This window comes from Epinephelus moara, chromosome 17 (genome assembly GCF_006386435.1).
Source record: "Epinephelus moara isolate mb chromosome 17, YSFRI_EMoa_1.0, whole genome shotgun sequence".
Lineage (NCBI taxonomy): Eukaryota > Metazoa > Chordata > Actinopteri > Perciformes > Serranidae > Epinephelus > Epinephelus moara.
Window position 1 is genome coordinate 4,679,333 of NC_065522.1, and position 16,280 is coordinate 4,695,612.

Here is a 16,280-nt window from a genome sequence, read left to right on the forward strand (position 1 = left end):
TGAACTAATTCCTACACAGACAGTAAAGGCCATCACAAAACCAAAGTACATAACAAATATCTCTCTTTTGGGTATATGTGATATGGAGAGCAGGTTACATAATATGACATTCAATTAAATTTAGAATTTAAACCTTAACACGGGCCAGGAACATCCCATTGTAAGTAAAACTGAGCTCTTGCCACATGTTAAACCTCGTTCAGCCTATAGTAGGTTAAAACCAGAGGTTACACTGCAATGTAAAGGACAGTCGTAACAGATTATTGAGGTAATAACTTTTAATGTTTACCTCCATATGCCTTTGAAAGTTGTACTTTTGTTGGACTGTTTCCAGAGAAGCACTTCTCTACATCAATGCTGGTGAATAGTAGATAATGTATAGAGCAAAAGTACAAAAATATGATCTGGTTGTAAAAAGTTGAACTTTCCATTAATCTGCACTCCATTCCTGCCTCTTTCACAGCTGTGCAACCGCTGATCCTCTGCTCATGAGTACAACTCAATTAAACTTTGTGCCAGAGGGCTACACATTTACACTTTGCACACTCAGGAAAATAAGGTCCAATGTGTGTTAAAAATATTACTGCAATGTTGGTGACACACAAAAGCTTTAACCACTGCTTTAACAGTTCCAAGAATCCAGTGTGCAAGTACAGCAAATAGAGGGTATCAAAACCTCACACAACCAACAATCAACAATTCCAGCATGTCTGGAACATGATGAAGATAAACTTGAAATAAAGTTTAGAAAACCATGAACCACAGCCTGATGATGATGATAACAGCTGCCTAATACTGCCTAATGTCAATAAAAGTACATCTGAAAAGTCTAAAATAACCTAAAATATCACTATGTAGCTGCATAGTGTAAAATAGATACAAAAAGGTAAGTTCTAAAGAGACAAAGTAACAAAGGAGGGGATATGATGAAAAGAGGGGTGGAGGAGCTGAAGGGAAAGGGAGGAAAAGACTGGAGCTGAGTAGAAACACATGCTCAGCAGACAGATGTGTGACGAAGGGAGGGGAGGAATGAGCAGAAAGGGTTTCTTTAAGGTGGAGTGTTTTGGATTGTGTTTCTCTCACTCCTCCCTATCTTGGTCCTGATCCAGCTCTCTCAGTTCTAATGCAGAGATGTCAACCTTCGGTCACGTCGGGAACCGAGGTTCAACTGATATTGGTTTTTGAAAGCAGATATTTTTGCTCAGAATGAACCACCCATCAGCATCTTTATCTCTACAAGCACATCTTGTGTGGCCAAGTATTACTCAAACCCACAGCAATATATTTAATTTCATGGGAAAATCCCCAAGTTTCCAAAGAAACCAAAGCAGGCTCTTCATCTGAGTTTTGGGGAAATATTTATGAAATGATGAACAAGGCATTTAGAATATCTCTATTTGATGGAATGTGACATATAAAAATATGCCTTGGGTCTAAACACAATTTCATCAAAATATTTGTACAAGATGACAGAGAATATAAGCAACACTGCAAAAATATGGATTTCTTTTTTCAAAATTTAAAGCTGTATTAATAATCTTTTGGCCTCTAATATAGGCTGTGTGGCGAAAAGATACATAGATACAGATACAGATAAACAGCTCCCTTATAGTGATGGTGCATATACACTGATCACCATCAGCTTTCATCTGGATTCATAGAAAATCCAAATAGCAATAGCATCCCCAGTGCCCCCCTTGCTCACTGTAAAAGAAAATGTTTATCTAATAGTTTTACTTTTATCGCATTAAAATCCTGCCAACAATGCCATATTATGAAAGAAGAAATTCTTTCAAGTCCGATTTTTTTGGCTGCTTCAGCTGATTTTTATTCACTGTGTACTCATGACAGAAGTTAACAACAAGGGTGTAAAACTTTCTCTCCACTGCACAGTGAATGAAACTCATTTGAACCAGCCACAGAACTGGACCTAAAATATTTTTTTCTTCAGTATCACTCATGTTTGTTTCCATTTTGCCACAAAAACAAAAAAACAAACAAACAAACAAAAAAACATGTTGATGGGAAGCTGATTTTCTGGCTTATCAGTTGATGCTAGTGGTTAGCTGTCTGAATTTTTGTTGGTAGCTAGTGCAGGAGACCAAGGTGTGTTGGCTTTCCCTGGGATGGTTGGGACAGTTCTTTTTTTCATGCTTTAGTTCCCACCTTGTTACAAATCAACAAAAAGTAGACAAAAGCAAGACAAATGCTGTTCCTAATTGAATAATTTAATTAATTTGGTTTAAGCTATTGGCCCATGTGCACTGCGCCTTGAGTCATGTTTAGCCTAAAATTGGCCGCATAGATAAATTAATATGGTAATAAAAATGTTTTTGATGAACCTGCTTTAGGTTACAGCTAATGGTCTCTGTTTTAAAGTATGTTCAGCCTTTCAAGAGATTTATACATCTAAGATGAAAGAATAGGCCAAGTAAAAAGTGCATTAACATCATATAGGCCAATATTTCTTAACTTTCTTATGATAAAACCTATGAAACTTAATAGCCTACATAAACCTATAGGCTACATGTAACCTGTGGTAACCACATTGAGCTGATAGGTGCCATTTAAGATTTGAAAGACAGCCAGATTCCATATCTCAGTAAGTTTTTTTTCTCAATTCTCTTTTCTTTTTTTTCTCAAAGAAATGTAAGAACAATGGACATTGCAAATATAAGGTGTTCAAACTTAGACTGGAATTTTTTTTCCCAATCTGAATCTTATTTTGTTTGTTATTTTTTTGTTAGGGAGGCGGATGTTTAACAAATTGTATTTGGGTTGAGCTCTAAAAGACATGATAAATTGATAGCAGACACTAGTATCTATACAGGGATCAAATTGTTTGTATTACTGTTCAAGTAGTGAGTAATTGAGTTCTGTTTCAATAAATACAAAAGTATCCCAGCTGACCTTGTTTTCTCCTACTGAATGTATCTGCAAAACCATGATCTTTCCCAAACCTTAACCAAATCATGATCTTTCCTTAACTCTGACCCGTGTTTGTATAGTCTATACCTAACCAAACATGGGACGAAGCCATGCCCCTACTGCCCAGTGTGGTCAGTCTGAACTTCTTGTCTTGTTTGAGGAAATTCAAACTGGTCAGACTGTGTTTTTTAATGGTCCACTGTGTCCGACACAATAACAACTTTAACAACTTTGTCCCAAAAATCTACAAGACTTAATCCAGGGTCTTTGCAAAGTTGATTTTTGTGTTTTGGGGGATGAATAGCTACACATCCCCTGCAAAGGATGCAGGACATCCTCTGCTTCTTTGCCCGGCTTAGTGTTGTACACATGCTTCTTTTTTTTTCTAGTTTGAGCAAAAGTGTGCCCGCTCAACAGCCTTCTGCTCCAGCAGATGGTCCAGCTGTGGTTTAGCACAGTCAGAGGCCAAGGCATCCCATACTTGCAAAAACTTGAATGGTTTCGTGAGTAGGACAAGGAACACCACTAAGTCTCTGTACATGCATTGCAGGTCATGACCTCTGGATTCCTAAGATGGGCTTTACTTTTTTGATATTTAACCAAAATTTGAATCTTCCCAAGGTATAGCCTAAAATTAACTCCATATTGGATGCAAGGTGCTCTGATGTTAAAAAAGCTAAATAACGATTTAATATTCAAAAATATTACTGAAAAACTGAATAAAAAGTTTACTTGGATAAGATGCCTGATTTATCTTACTGTGGCCAGTATCAGCCCAGTAAATCAGCAAACTTCTACAACTTCAGCTGGGAAGTGACGTAAGAGCAGCACACAGAGAAAAATCCCCCAGTAATCCCTGTGGTGGTTCGAGTTGTGAATGTGCTGCACACTCAAGCTGGAAGTATTTGCTGTCACCCAAATGGGAGGTTTGGATTCCAACTGGGGTCCATTACCCCACCCTATTAACATCACTGTGAACCTGGACACATGACACACACACTTTAAAGTAAAACACACACTTAGTCTGCTGACCTTGATGCAATGCCACAAAAGACTAATTTCTCTGCTGGTGTTTCACTGTGCTAATGGAGGCCATGAGTTGGGTAGATTAAAGCTGCCATGTGGAGTCATCATTGTAAACAGACTGTTTTGTTCACATCCAAAGTTTGGCCTTAAGGCTTAGCAGGCATGTTGGATTCATTTCCGATCTCAAAAAGCACTGTTTTAAAGGTCTAGTGTGTAAGATTTTGTGGCATCTAGTGTTGAGGTTGCACATTGCAACTAACTGAAACTTCTCCCATCTGCCATGCGTGTAGGAGAACTACTATGGCCGACACAAAAACATAAAAATGGAAAAGATTCCATTTAGAGCTAGTGTTTGGTTTGTCTGTTGTGGGCTACTGCAGAAACAAAATGGTGAAGTCCTTTGAAGAGAACCTGCTCCGTATGCAGCTATAAACAACTCATTCAAAGGTAACAAAAACACAACAATTCTTATTTTCAAGTGATTATAAACTAATGAAAACATACAAATTTCTGCCATTATAACCCCCCAAATCCTACACACTAGACATTTAATAGGTTTGAACCTAAATTGTTTTTCATTGGATATTCTTCTTGTCCTATTTTACTTTTGTACTGCACAAAAAAAACGTGGGGGTTTATCTGACCTGCTCATCAAAACACTCCTCAACAGCACTGCTAGTGGTCAACACACTTGGGAGTTAACACTACAGTCTTTCTTGGTCTCTGTTAGAAAATGTCAGGTAGCGATATAGTGTGCTCCAGGGATGACATTTTGAAGGCATACATGGAAATTGGCATCACCCTTGTTCCCTTGTAATAAAACCAACAGGATTTTTCCATTAGATCTTGGATTATATGGATTACTATCTTGCAGAAAATAAGATCTGTGGTAAACAAACATTCAGCAAGATCATTTTCCCAAATTAACACCACAGGCTTTATTGTCTTCCCAGTTTATGGTTTCTTATCTGTGAAATAAAGGTAAATAAAAGCTTCATTTTCACTGAGGGCAGCGTGGTGAGATTCTGTAGTCTCATTTAGACACTTGTTTGCAACTGCCCTTTTTGAGACACAAAATTTAGTAGTGGGTTATTTACTGACATATTTTATGTCACAGAAAATATTAAAGTCTCTTAAGCCAGTGTTAACCATAGACCTTATTTCAGTCATCTTACCAAAACACACTCCAAAAACCCATTGACCCTAGGGAACCAGGGGTGCTAAAATGCTAACTCATTTCTAAGTGTTAGGACTCACTCATAGTACATTCTATTGTATGAAAGACTTAAACCAAAAACAGATAACAGAATATTAAGTTAACATTTTCCACTGACATATCCGTGACTCTATTTTTGCAAACACATGCTGTGCATTACAAATCAATTAAAGTTCTAGTAGAGATCTGAGAGTGCTCCAAAACACCATATAATGGCTGACTTCTGGGAAAACTGCACACATGACAGCAAGAACATCATGACATTTAAAATACTGTCAGCAATCATAGAAACAATGTATAGTGTGGCCTAGTTATCTTTATGTCTTCAATGAGGTGCCATGTCTGCAGTCATCTAAACATGAGTGTCTCTCAATTCGCTGCAATCTACAGTGTTAACAACAGACAACACTCTGGTCAGCCCTGGCCTGACAATGTCTTTTCTTGTAGTTTATGGTTTCCCCATCCTCACTTCAGTTGTACACCAGATGTTGATCTCATGCACATCTGGTTAAAAGCTTTTAGCTGCATGCCACGGGTAAAGAAAAAAAAAACTCAAGTCCAGTCCTCCAGTACAGTTTGTTTACTTTCTGTTGCTAATTTCACATTTTCTTAGAATGGAGGGATGGAAATTTATTAGACCCATCTCTGGAATGTATAACAAATGAAGCACAAGACACCTATAATATAGTCTGATGGAATTTGGTTTAGGCTATTTCACTCTGTATAAACATGTCCTTTTCCTTTAAAGCAGCCTAAGAGAACATTCAAAGAGAGGACAGAAACCAAGTTTAAACAAATGGAACATGTACTCTGATGCATATCTCCACTGTACTTCTACAAGTTTTAGTGAAAGGTTCCTTGTTGCTGGCTTCTTTTAGCTGGACTACAACGGTGGCTCAAACTGGCAGCAAAACAAATTCATTCCTGCTTGTTGAGAAAATCCCATAAGCAGTGGACTCACCTGTGTATTGATTTTGATGGTGGCAATGTCTGATTTTTTGTCAATGTCTTTTATGCTGGCTTCATATACATCACCATTATGCATCTGGACCTGCAGGAAAGAATGGAAGAATGAGAATGCAAGGAATGTAGCCTCTCAAATGAAACCTAATTTGTAGCAAAGGATTCCCAGCTGGTACTCTGGAAAGACACTGGACTCTGATGTTGGACAGACGTTAAATTTTGGTTGGAAAAAAATCGAGCTGACAACATTTTGGACGTTAACATTGTGATATTTTGCTGACGTTTGGTTTTGTCACCCATACCTCACGACTAAATGTTGTTATTCTATGTCAACATGACTTTAGCATGAGACATTTGGAAGATGCTGGATTTTTGTTACTTACCAACACAGCTTAGAACCAACAAAATATCAATGCCATTGTCGTCAGTATTCTACATAAAATGGACATTGGCATTTGATGTTGTCCTGACATTAAATTTTGGTGACCCAATGAATGAACCCAATTAACTCAATTCAACCAAATATCAATGTCTAAAAACACTGGTGGCCAGCTGGAATTGTTTTGATCCATTTATATGAAATAAGCTTCGTATCAGGTATAACTACCTTCGAAGCTAACTAAGCTGTGTTTGAGCCAATTGTGGTTCTACCAGATATCATTTTCAAACCTCATTGCTTATATTTTGATTTGGCAAATAGCCTGGTACCAGTTCCAAACTTTATTATATTTGCCAAATATTTGCACTCAACATCAAATTCTTATTCTTGCTAGGGTGGGTAAAACCATGAAACAATACTGTATAAATACAATATTTGTTGACTCTAACACTCTAAAATCAGTTCTAGCTCAGGTCTACACTCAATCAGTAATTCATCTAGCTGCATCACCTCATTACATATCGCCGTTTGGTCATGGACTTTCCACGCTGAGATATGACGTGCAAGGCACCACTAGGTGTGCCGTGTCAACTTCTGCCTGTTACGTGCATTTTCTGTTTTCAAAATACACTTCTGTTTTCATAGGAAATGTACAGTTTACGTACAGACTCTTTAAAAAAACGCACTACATCAGTTAAGCACCGTAGATTGATGTTTTTTTCCTTTTGCCAACACACGTACGTGGTTGGGTTTAGGCAGCAAAAGCACGTGTTGGGTTTAGGATAAAAGAACAGGGTTTGGCTTTACATTCAAATGGTAAGCAAACACTGGCCTCCCGGGTGAAAATCGGTGGATGTTGGACCCATCCACCACTACTCCCACTCACCCAACAGAGACCAGCCAGGTATCATGCTGACGTGAACGGATGGCTTTTTTGTCGGTATCAGATGCCAGAAGTCACTGACCAAGTGCCAGTGATCTACGACTTCAGAGTGAGACTGGGTTGATTGTATCAATGTTGGACAAGACTGTCTTGAGCTGATCCACATCTTATAGTGTGTTTATCCCTGGTATCAATGTGTTTTGAATGATCAGATCACATGTGGACAGCTCAGGTGTAAATGACCACTAAGACTTATTGTGATCCAATCGCTCAAACCACTAGCCGAGGTGGTCTGGGTACATTAGACCACATATCTTTTGTAGTGTAAAAGCTAATGCATCCTGATGTGTCCCCGACAAGGACTATGTCATCAGCACAGGATGTGGTAGTTGTTTTGGTAACAGCGTGCTACCAGTCAGGGTCATCCTTATATTCCCCGGGTTCTATGTTCCCCGGGTTCTATGTTCCCCGATCGGGGAACATAGAACCCTTTAAAAAAAGAAAGGGTCCTATGTTCCCCCCTTTCCCCAAAAGGAAATATGTTCCCCGCTTTGTATGGGACCGGGGAACATAGAACCCTTTTGAGAAAAAGAGGTTAGGGTTAGGGTCAAGGGGGTTAGGGGGTTAGGGCCCTTTTTTTTTTAGGGTTAGGGTCAAGGGGGTTAGGGGGTTAGGGCCCTTTTTTTTTTAAAAAAAAGGGCCTATGTTCCCCGGGTCCTTTTGGGGAAAAGCGGGGAACATAGAACCCTTATTATTAAAAAGGGTTCTATGTTCCCTGGTCCCATACAAAGCGGGGAACATAGGACCCTTTTGGGGTCCCATACAAAGTGGGGAACATAGGACCCGGGGAACATAGAACCCGGGGAACATAGGTACGCTCCCCTACCAGTCTATAACGTTTTATGACAGGTTGGATGAAGAGTTGCATGACTGTCCATCTTTTTGCCCTGTGGTTGCTGAATTTTGATGACAGCTATATCTCCAGCTGTACTGACACACCATTACTGTGACTAGCGAGCATGATAGCGAGTAGCTAGCAAGAATGTGAACATGATAACTGTGCATTAGGCCCTTTGACCTTCTACTATAAGTGATGCAGGCAGTTACGAAATCTGAGCACAAGTGATCAGCTGGAGATGCATGATAGACACAGGTGTGAGCAGCGATGTGTCTCAACTGTCCACCTGTGGTCGGATCACTGAAATGCATTTTTAAAACCAAGTGTAAAGAGGCTCTTAAAAGCATAAAAAAATGTTGGGAGATGCACTTACTTGCTTTTGATACTAGATCCATACCAATATCATTTGTGCATTAAGTACAGAGTTGGAGTCAGGATGTGGTTAGCCTAGCTTAGCATAAAGACTGGGAGCAGGGGGAAACAGCTAGCCCGGCTCTATTCAAAGTTAAGAAATACACCTATATCGTCACCTCTGCGAGTATTTAAAGTGAAGCACAAGTGATTGGTACCTTGAGATGCTGTTGACCGGACACTGGTGTGGTGCTGGAGACTACATGGGCGTTGGTGACAATCAGTCCGTTATCTGACATCACAAACCCAGACCCACTTGACAGAGGGATGTTCCGACCAAACAGAGGATGCCTGGGGAAAATCAGTGAATTCAGTTGTACTGGCTTACAGAGAAAATGTGATTGCTGATCATTTTGTTCATCCCATTATCTATTACCCATACCCATTATAAATAGGATATACTTTGTGAAACTTCTACAAAACACACACAATCACACACACTCATACACAGTCAGTACCTGAGGAAGAGTTCGATGTGGACCACAGCAGGAGCGATTTTCTCCACCACATCAGCTATGAAGTTAAACTTGTAACGAGGACTGGCAGGATGTGAAGGACCTATACTGGCAAAAAGAATTATGTATTTTAATAAACAGTCGACACTTTCATTTAGGAATAAATAAACAAAATTAAAATCAGACTGAAATAAACCAGAAGAAAGTGTGTTACAGTAATCTAATTGGGATGTTAATAAGGCTTCATCAGTGTCATGAATTAAAGGGATAGATCTAAAGGAGGCATGACATGAGTTGTGTGATGTACCTTAAAACTTTAAGATGGTTCAGAATGGAATCCTAAAGTCTTGCACACTGGCATTACATGGCTAGATAAGAAAGTGCAGTTCTGACAGTATGATTGGTAAGATTAGCAAAGATTTCCCAACCAGTCTCCTTAAAAAAGTTAGGATTAAAAGAAAGGCTTAACAGGGTATCATCTGCATAAGTTTGGTAGGAAATATTGTGACGTGAACTCAGGGTAATATCAGGGGTGGGTAGTGATGTGTCACAAGTAACGCACAACAGTAAAAAAGTAGTATTTTTAAGGAACAAGTATTTTTCAAGTTCCTGTTTTAACACTGTACTTCTACTTCTAACCTGAGTATTATTTTTTTAACCAGTACTCTACTTTTTACTTCACTACACTTGCTATTTATACCTTCGTCACAACAGCCGCCAGCCTCTGACTTCATGACAGCAGCAGCTAAAGGTGAATTCAACCCAGGTCAGTGAGGTAAGCTTGCTGACGTTAACGTTAGCAGTTAGCTAACGTTAAATTACAGTAACTGCTGAGAAATCTGAAAGAACTGCAACTTTCTGAAGAGCTGTTAGGAATTTTTATCCACACAACAGGATGCAAAATAGGCACCTAACTCAGTTTCATCACTGTATGTCCTTCATATCTAACAGTCTCTGATGATGGCACTTACAGTAAATACTTTTTCTGCGTGCTCTCTGATTTAATTCCTGAAATATGCAGTGAACACAGTCAAATGTAGAGAGTAAATCTGTGTCAGGACATTGCAAAGCAATCCCCTCTGTTTCACCACCCAAACATTAACAAACCCACCTAATGGCGCAAACCTGGCAGCACTTGTGGAAACTAAGTTTACATTGCCGAGGTCTACCAGAAATAATGAGTTATATGTTGTCTCTACAGCTGCACTGTATGGTACTGAGCCAAGTCAGCCTTTGAGGAAACTGTGGTTTGTGATTTTAGACTGAAAAGAGATTCTCAAATGACAGACACAGTCCAACCAAAGGCTCAAGCCAGTGGCTTTAAAGTTTTACCATTAGTAGATTTGAGAACAGACCTAAAAGAAAAATAATAGAATTACATTTCTTGGGTCATATGGTGGTGGCTGTGTATCTGGCAGACACAGTGAAACATTAAGCTTTCATTGCATTGTTTCAATTGTGTTTCTCATTAAATGTGAATATTGTAAGCTATAACAAAGGGCAAAGGTTTAAAAGTTGTATGATTGTCTTACTGCTTGTTTTTGAGTGATACCAGCACATTCCAAGGTCTGAATGAATTCACTAGTTGAACACAATGGTATAACTAGAGGCAATGAAAATAAAACTGTAAACTGCAGTTTTCCTTTAAATTTGTCTTGATTGAACAGAAATTATTATTTATTTTGCTGTGAACCAAACTTTAACATATTATCATCTCATCATGTTGATGTAGACTTGATTGCGAACTATTGCCTATTTACATATCCAGCAGACCCTGAAACAATGGCATCCCCAGGGGGTGGGGGACTCCTTGACAGGTCCCTAGTAACACTCGATGCTTTAGCACCTCTTAAAAAGAAGTTAACGAAACAAAGAAAGTTCGCTCCGTGGTACAACTCCCAAACCCAAAAATTAAAACAAATTTAAAAGGAAATGGCGATTAACCAAGCTGGAAGAATCTCGTTTAGTCTGGGAGGACAGTCTGAAAACATAAAGCAGTCCCTCCAGAAAATCACGATCTTGCAATTGCAATAATTAACGCAAATTCAACTAAAGTCCACAATTTTTCAAAAGTCCTGCGAATTTTCAGCGTTTTTCTGCATTTTCCGGCCGACCAGAAGTCGTCGCGCATGCAACGTTATTTGAAACGTCATCAGACGCAAAACACGAATGGGTCTGGACACGGAGTGTACATTTCCTCTATTCTCGAGGGGCAGTATCAACGGCTGTCACTCAAAGTGCCCCTTCACGCAATTGGAAACTCACTCCCCTCCTTGTCCCTCTTATGCTGATGACATGCCTGCCCCACAGTAATAAACAGTTGCGATTGGCCCGGTAAGCTTTAACTTTAAGCCAGACTGATCTGTGGAGTGAAATAGAATATGAGCTTGCCAGATTAGGATGGTTTCACCAGGCTAAGAGCCTTCAGCTATCAGGCTGGAATCATCTTCCTGTTTCGGTCTGGGAGGCAGACATCGTTTCCACATTCAACTCTACACTTAAGACTTTCCTCTTTGATAAAGCTTATTGTTAGGACTGGCTCAGGCTCGTTTTGGTCCAGCCCCTAGTTAGGCTGACATAGGCCTAGTCTGCCAGGGGACCTCTAGTCTGAGTGGGCGTAAGTTCGCTGCGTAGATCAGCCTCTCATTGGGCGGAACGAACCACCCGCTGAAGTCCCGCCCTACCACCTCCGGTTGTGTAGCAGTTTTCAAACGTTTTCAACACGTCCTTTACTAACTTTTGTGGTGTTTAATCTTGTGGGGATGTAGCCATTTTTCTGCCATGGTTCGCGTCATGTAGGTGATATTTTTGTGGGCGTGTTACACCAAAACCTATTTCCCCCCGGCAATATTTTTGTAAGCGCACCGTTGCTGTGGCACCGCCCAGAACGATTGTGATTGGTTGAAAGAAATACAAGCAGCCGGGGCGTTTTTTTCTCCAATCTTAAAGTGAGATATAATACACAGAGCACCTTCTCACCTTCTCTCTCTCTCCTTCTCTCCCTCTCTCCCTCTCTCCCTCTCCCTCTCCCTCTCTCTCTCTCTCCCTCTCTCTCTCTCTCTCTCTCTCTCTCTCTCTCTCTCTCTCCTAAGTTTCTGAAAAGTTGGTTCTTCTTCAATTGCTAACATTCATGTCCTATTACTGCATGTCACTAACTCGGCTTCTTCTTTGGAGCCTTTGTGCTCCACTGTCTGGCAGGTTAACTTGTCGCAGCTGCGCCTGAATGGTGTGACGTGGTTGTGCTGCTGCCGTGGTCCTGCTTGATGCCTCCTACTACTGCTGTTATTATGAGTCATACTTCTACTGTTACTATACACACATGATTATTGTCATATACATACATACTATCATATATTCATATATACTTACAACATATTGTACCACATTTACCATTATTATTACTATAATATTATTACTAAAATGAATGTTATTGTAGCTATTATCATTACTGTCTGTCCTGCATCTCTCTCTGGCCCTCTTTAAGTATCATTTTGTCATATGGATAACTGTAAATTCATTATGTTGATGTGTCCTGTACATCTATTGCATGTCTGTCTGTCCTGTAAGAGGGATCCCTTCTCAGTTGCTCTTCCTGAGGTTTCTATCATTTTTTCCCTGTTAAAAGGTTTTTTGGGGGAGTTTATCCGCTGTGAGGGTACAAAGGATAGAGGGATGTCATATGCTGTAAAGCCCTGTGAGGCAAATTGTGATTTGTGATATTGGGCTTCATAGATAAAACTGAATTGAATAGCCTCAGTAAATGGAGGCCACCATTACCGTCTTTAAAATTCTGTGGCACGCTCATTTTCAAACTAGGGTAGGGTAGCAAAGGTAGCAGTATCTACGGTACCTATGATTTTCCCCCAGATTTGATGCAATTAACTCTCAAATTGACATAGTTCTTAACTAGCCTGTATACTTCAACAGCATAATGGAATTCCTGAAATTCAGTTATGGCTTTTAGTTTCGGTATGCCACCCCAAGATTTTCAGTTGTCCCATCTAGCCACTTTCTGGGGGCACCACTGCCCCGTTAAATTTGATCCACTAATATAAAAACATGGATTAGTGCAGCTTTAATTTCTAAACTGATCATAGATCACCATGGCAGGAGTATGACCCACTGACACAGGCCATGTCTTTGCATATAAAAAGTCAAAAGGATTTTCCATCAACAGGGTAATGTACACCTCCATAGAGAGAAACCACTGCAGCTGCTGCTGGTAGAGAGCTCAAATAAATGACTTTCTCTGTGAATGAGGATTCCTCCCCAGAGAGGTGCACAGACCAGATGGAAGGTGTTTCAAACAGCACGTGAAAGAGTTCATGACCTGCATGGAGTCTGAATCACACATATCAATGAAAGACTCAAGAGTAAAACTGAAATTTATTGTATATGATCATATCAACCATGAGGTTTTAAGTGCTGACTTCTACTGTTTAAGGAGGAAGGGACTTTCTTGGTAAAAAACAAAACAAAACATAAGAATAATTGTTTTTGCCTTGGTAATCTAGGACAATTTTCTTCAAATTCTCTAGTACTAATCTAAATGGGCTGATGGATAATTTACAAAACGATTTGGGAGTTGGGACTTGTAGGTCAGTCACCCATATATTTTTAGTTAACCACGCCTGTAAGCATATAATGCTCTACTGACATAGTGTGTGTGTGTGTGTGTGTGTGTGTGTGGGTGGGTGTGTGCCAGCCACATACCCTTTTAACCCAGACAAANAGTGTGTGTGTGTGTGTGTGTGTGTGTGTGTGTGTGTGTGTGTGTGGGTGTGTGCCAGCCACATACCCTTTTAACCCAGACAAAATAAAGGGTTTGTGATCAAAGGAAATGTAAATAGAGTCTGCCACAACTCTGGGCTGCAGGGGCTTCCTGTTTCCTCAGTTGATATCTCCCATTGGTATACTGTATGTGTGTATGTATGTGTGTGTGTGTGTGTGTGTTTCAGATGATTGTAACCTCCTGAGCGGGGACTGTGTTGATGACTGTAGCAGTCAGTAGAGCAGCAATCTGTTTCCTTCATCAGCACTAAACACACATTCTGTCCACTTTGTTTCAGAGCAATTTCTCTAAAGAGCCAAACTTACTGTGAATATTTATGGTCCTCAAAGGCTGATTCCAAATGATTTTGTAACCCTAGCATCAGCATGAGGTAGTCTCCATAAAAAATATGGACACTCCATGATCTCTTACTATGTCATGCCAGCATTTGCTACAAAATGTCAACTAAGTACATAAGAATGAAATACTGTATTTACTGAACTGAGTTCTTTTTAGTAATGTTTCGAGCCCAAAACAAGACTTATATGTATTATATAGTGGGGGGGATAAAAATGTCATTACTTTATCATTTTATCCTATTAGATGTTCGTGTCATAATTACCATAAGAATTCTTGAGTTATAGCCAAAAACACCTATTATGTGGTCACAGTGACCTTGACCTTTGACCTGCAGCCACCAAATTGTAATCAGTTTATTCTTGAGTACAAGTGGACGTTTGTGTCAAATTTAAAGAAATTTAATTGAAAATAAATAAACAATTAAATTCAATTAAATTCAGTTCAATTCAATTCAATTTAGTTCAATTCAATTCAAATCAAATCAAATCAAATCAAATCAAATCAATTAACTAGCCACCTTGATGCACAATAGCTGTACATAAGGATCCCTAAAATCTGGGAACTGCACAATCTCACACAGCTCATAAAAATGAAGGTAACATAACTCAAATCCCTACAAGTGGATTTTCCCAGTGTACAGAAATTAACTGAACTCACTGGCTGGAGGAGATGAAGCTTAAAACTGAAGGTCTACCTTTGTTTGGAACACTGTGGTAAATGTGTTTGTCTGCAGTCTGTGTGAAACACTTCCTCCAAGCCGCGGTCATGCTCTACTTTTACAAGTTTAGTAAACAGCAGGAAAGTTCAGACTGCACAGTGGGAGAGGGTGAGAGAGAGAGAGACGGAGAGAATGTGGGACAGATGAGGAGAGTAAAACAGCATGTCGTGAAGGAAGGATGATTATTTTATGGCCAGTAACCTTTGGTTTTGAATGGAAACAGTAGTCTAAATGAGAAACAGGTACAGTAGTAAGGACAGGAGAGGGACTGTAAAAGAACACAAGCTGGCACTGATCCACATGATACTGGCCATGTGTGTTCGAGTGCGTGTCTGCAGAATTAGACACTTACTTTACCATCTTGGTTGCTATATTTATTGACACTATATTTTCTCTTTACTGTAGCTGAGTATTAATTAAGCTTGGACAGAGTTATTTTAGTTTTACTGCTAATTTACACCTGATGCTATGCTGGTTCAGAAGATTCACATGAATGGAAATGAATGGGGCACAAAGCAGAGTGAAGGTTCTTTGCCACTGAACCTGAAGTATTAGTTAAAGGAACCAATAAACATCAAAAGTAGAAAAACGCCCGTGCACAGCATAAGTCAAGGTGCTAGTACTGTGGCAAAAGTACAGCTATGTAAAGAAAAAACCCACATATCTTGTGGTTACGTACCGCACACAAGATCTTTGATCCTCTTTCAAAGTCTTGTCTTGTGTACGGTACGTATCCCCCACAAATGTGGGTTTTTTCTTTACATAGAACTAATAAACATATTTCAGAGCTGCAATCACATGCCATCTTCCCCTGGAATGACAGATGGTAGCAAACGGACGGTGAATACTGCTCAACATAAAGATCTGAGGCCAGTTGCATTAAACACCTGAAGTTATGATTTTCCTGAAAGTCCTAGTTAAGGTTTTCTCAAAATGAAACTGGTTGCACAAAACATCCTTAAGTCTTCTCCTTAATGTTCATTTAAGTATTTATGGTTTTCTCCTTGTCTTTGTCTCATACTTAAGGAATCCCCATTGCACAAAAGATCTTAGCGACCAAAGCAAGGTAAAAAAAAATACTTAAAGGGCCAGTGTGTAAAATGGGTTGAAAACAGTGACATCAGTGGTCAAATTCTAGATTGCAGGGCTCACTCGCTCACCCCTCCCGTCGGGTAAATGACGGTGGCCTCGTAGGGACAAAAAGCCTTGCGCACAAGTTTTTCAGGAGTAGGTCTATCTAGCGACGAGGTGAATATTTATTTAGAAATCTAA

General features: G+C 39.6%; 1 protein-coding gene across 1 annotated transcript in view; it reads right to left on the reverse strand.

Annotated features, from left to right (window-relative positions):
- Positions 1-16,280, reverse strand: part of htra3b (HtrA serine peptidase 3b) — a 31,208-nt gene that overhangs the window by 7,561 nt on the left and 7,367 nt on the right. Inside the window, exons 2-4 of the mRNA XM_050067357.1 lie at positions 9,163-9,262; positions 8,863-8,995; positions 6,132-6,221 (exon numbers count right to left, since the gene is read on the reverse strand). Of these exons, the coding sequence (XP_049923314.1) occupies positions 6,132-6,221; positions 8,863-8,995; positions 9,163-9,262 (323 nt within the window). The remainder of the gene's footprint in view (positions 1-6,131; positions 6,222-8,862; positions 8,996-9,162; positions 9,263-16,280) is intronic.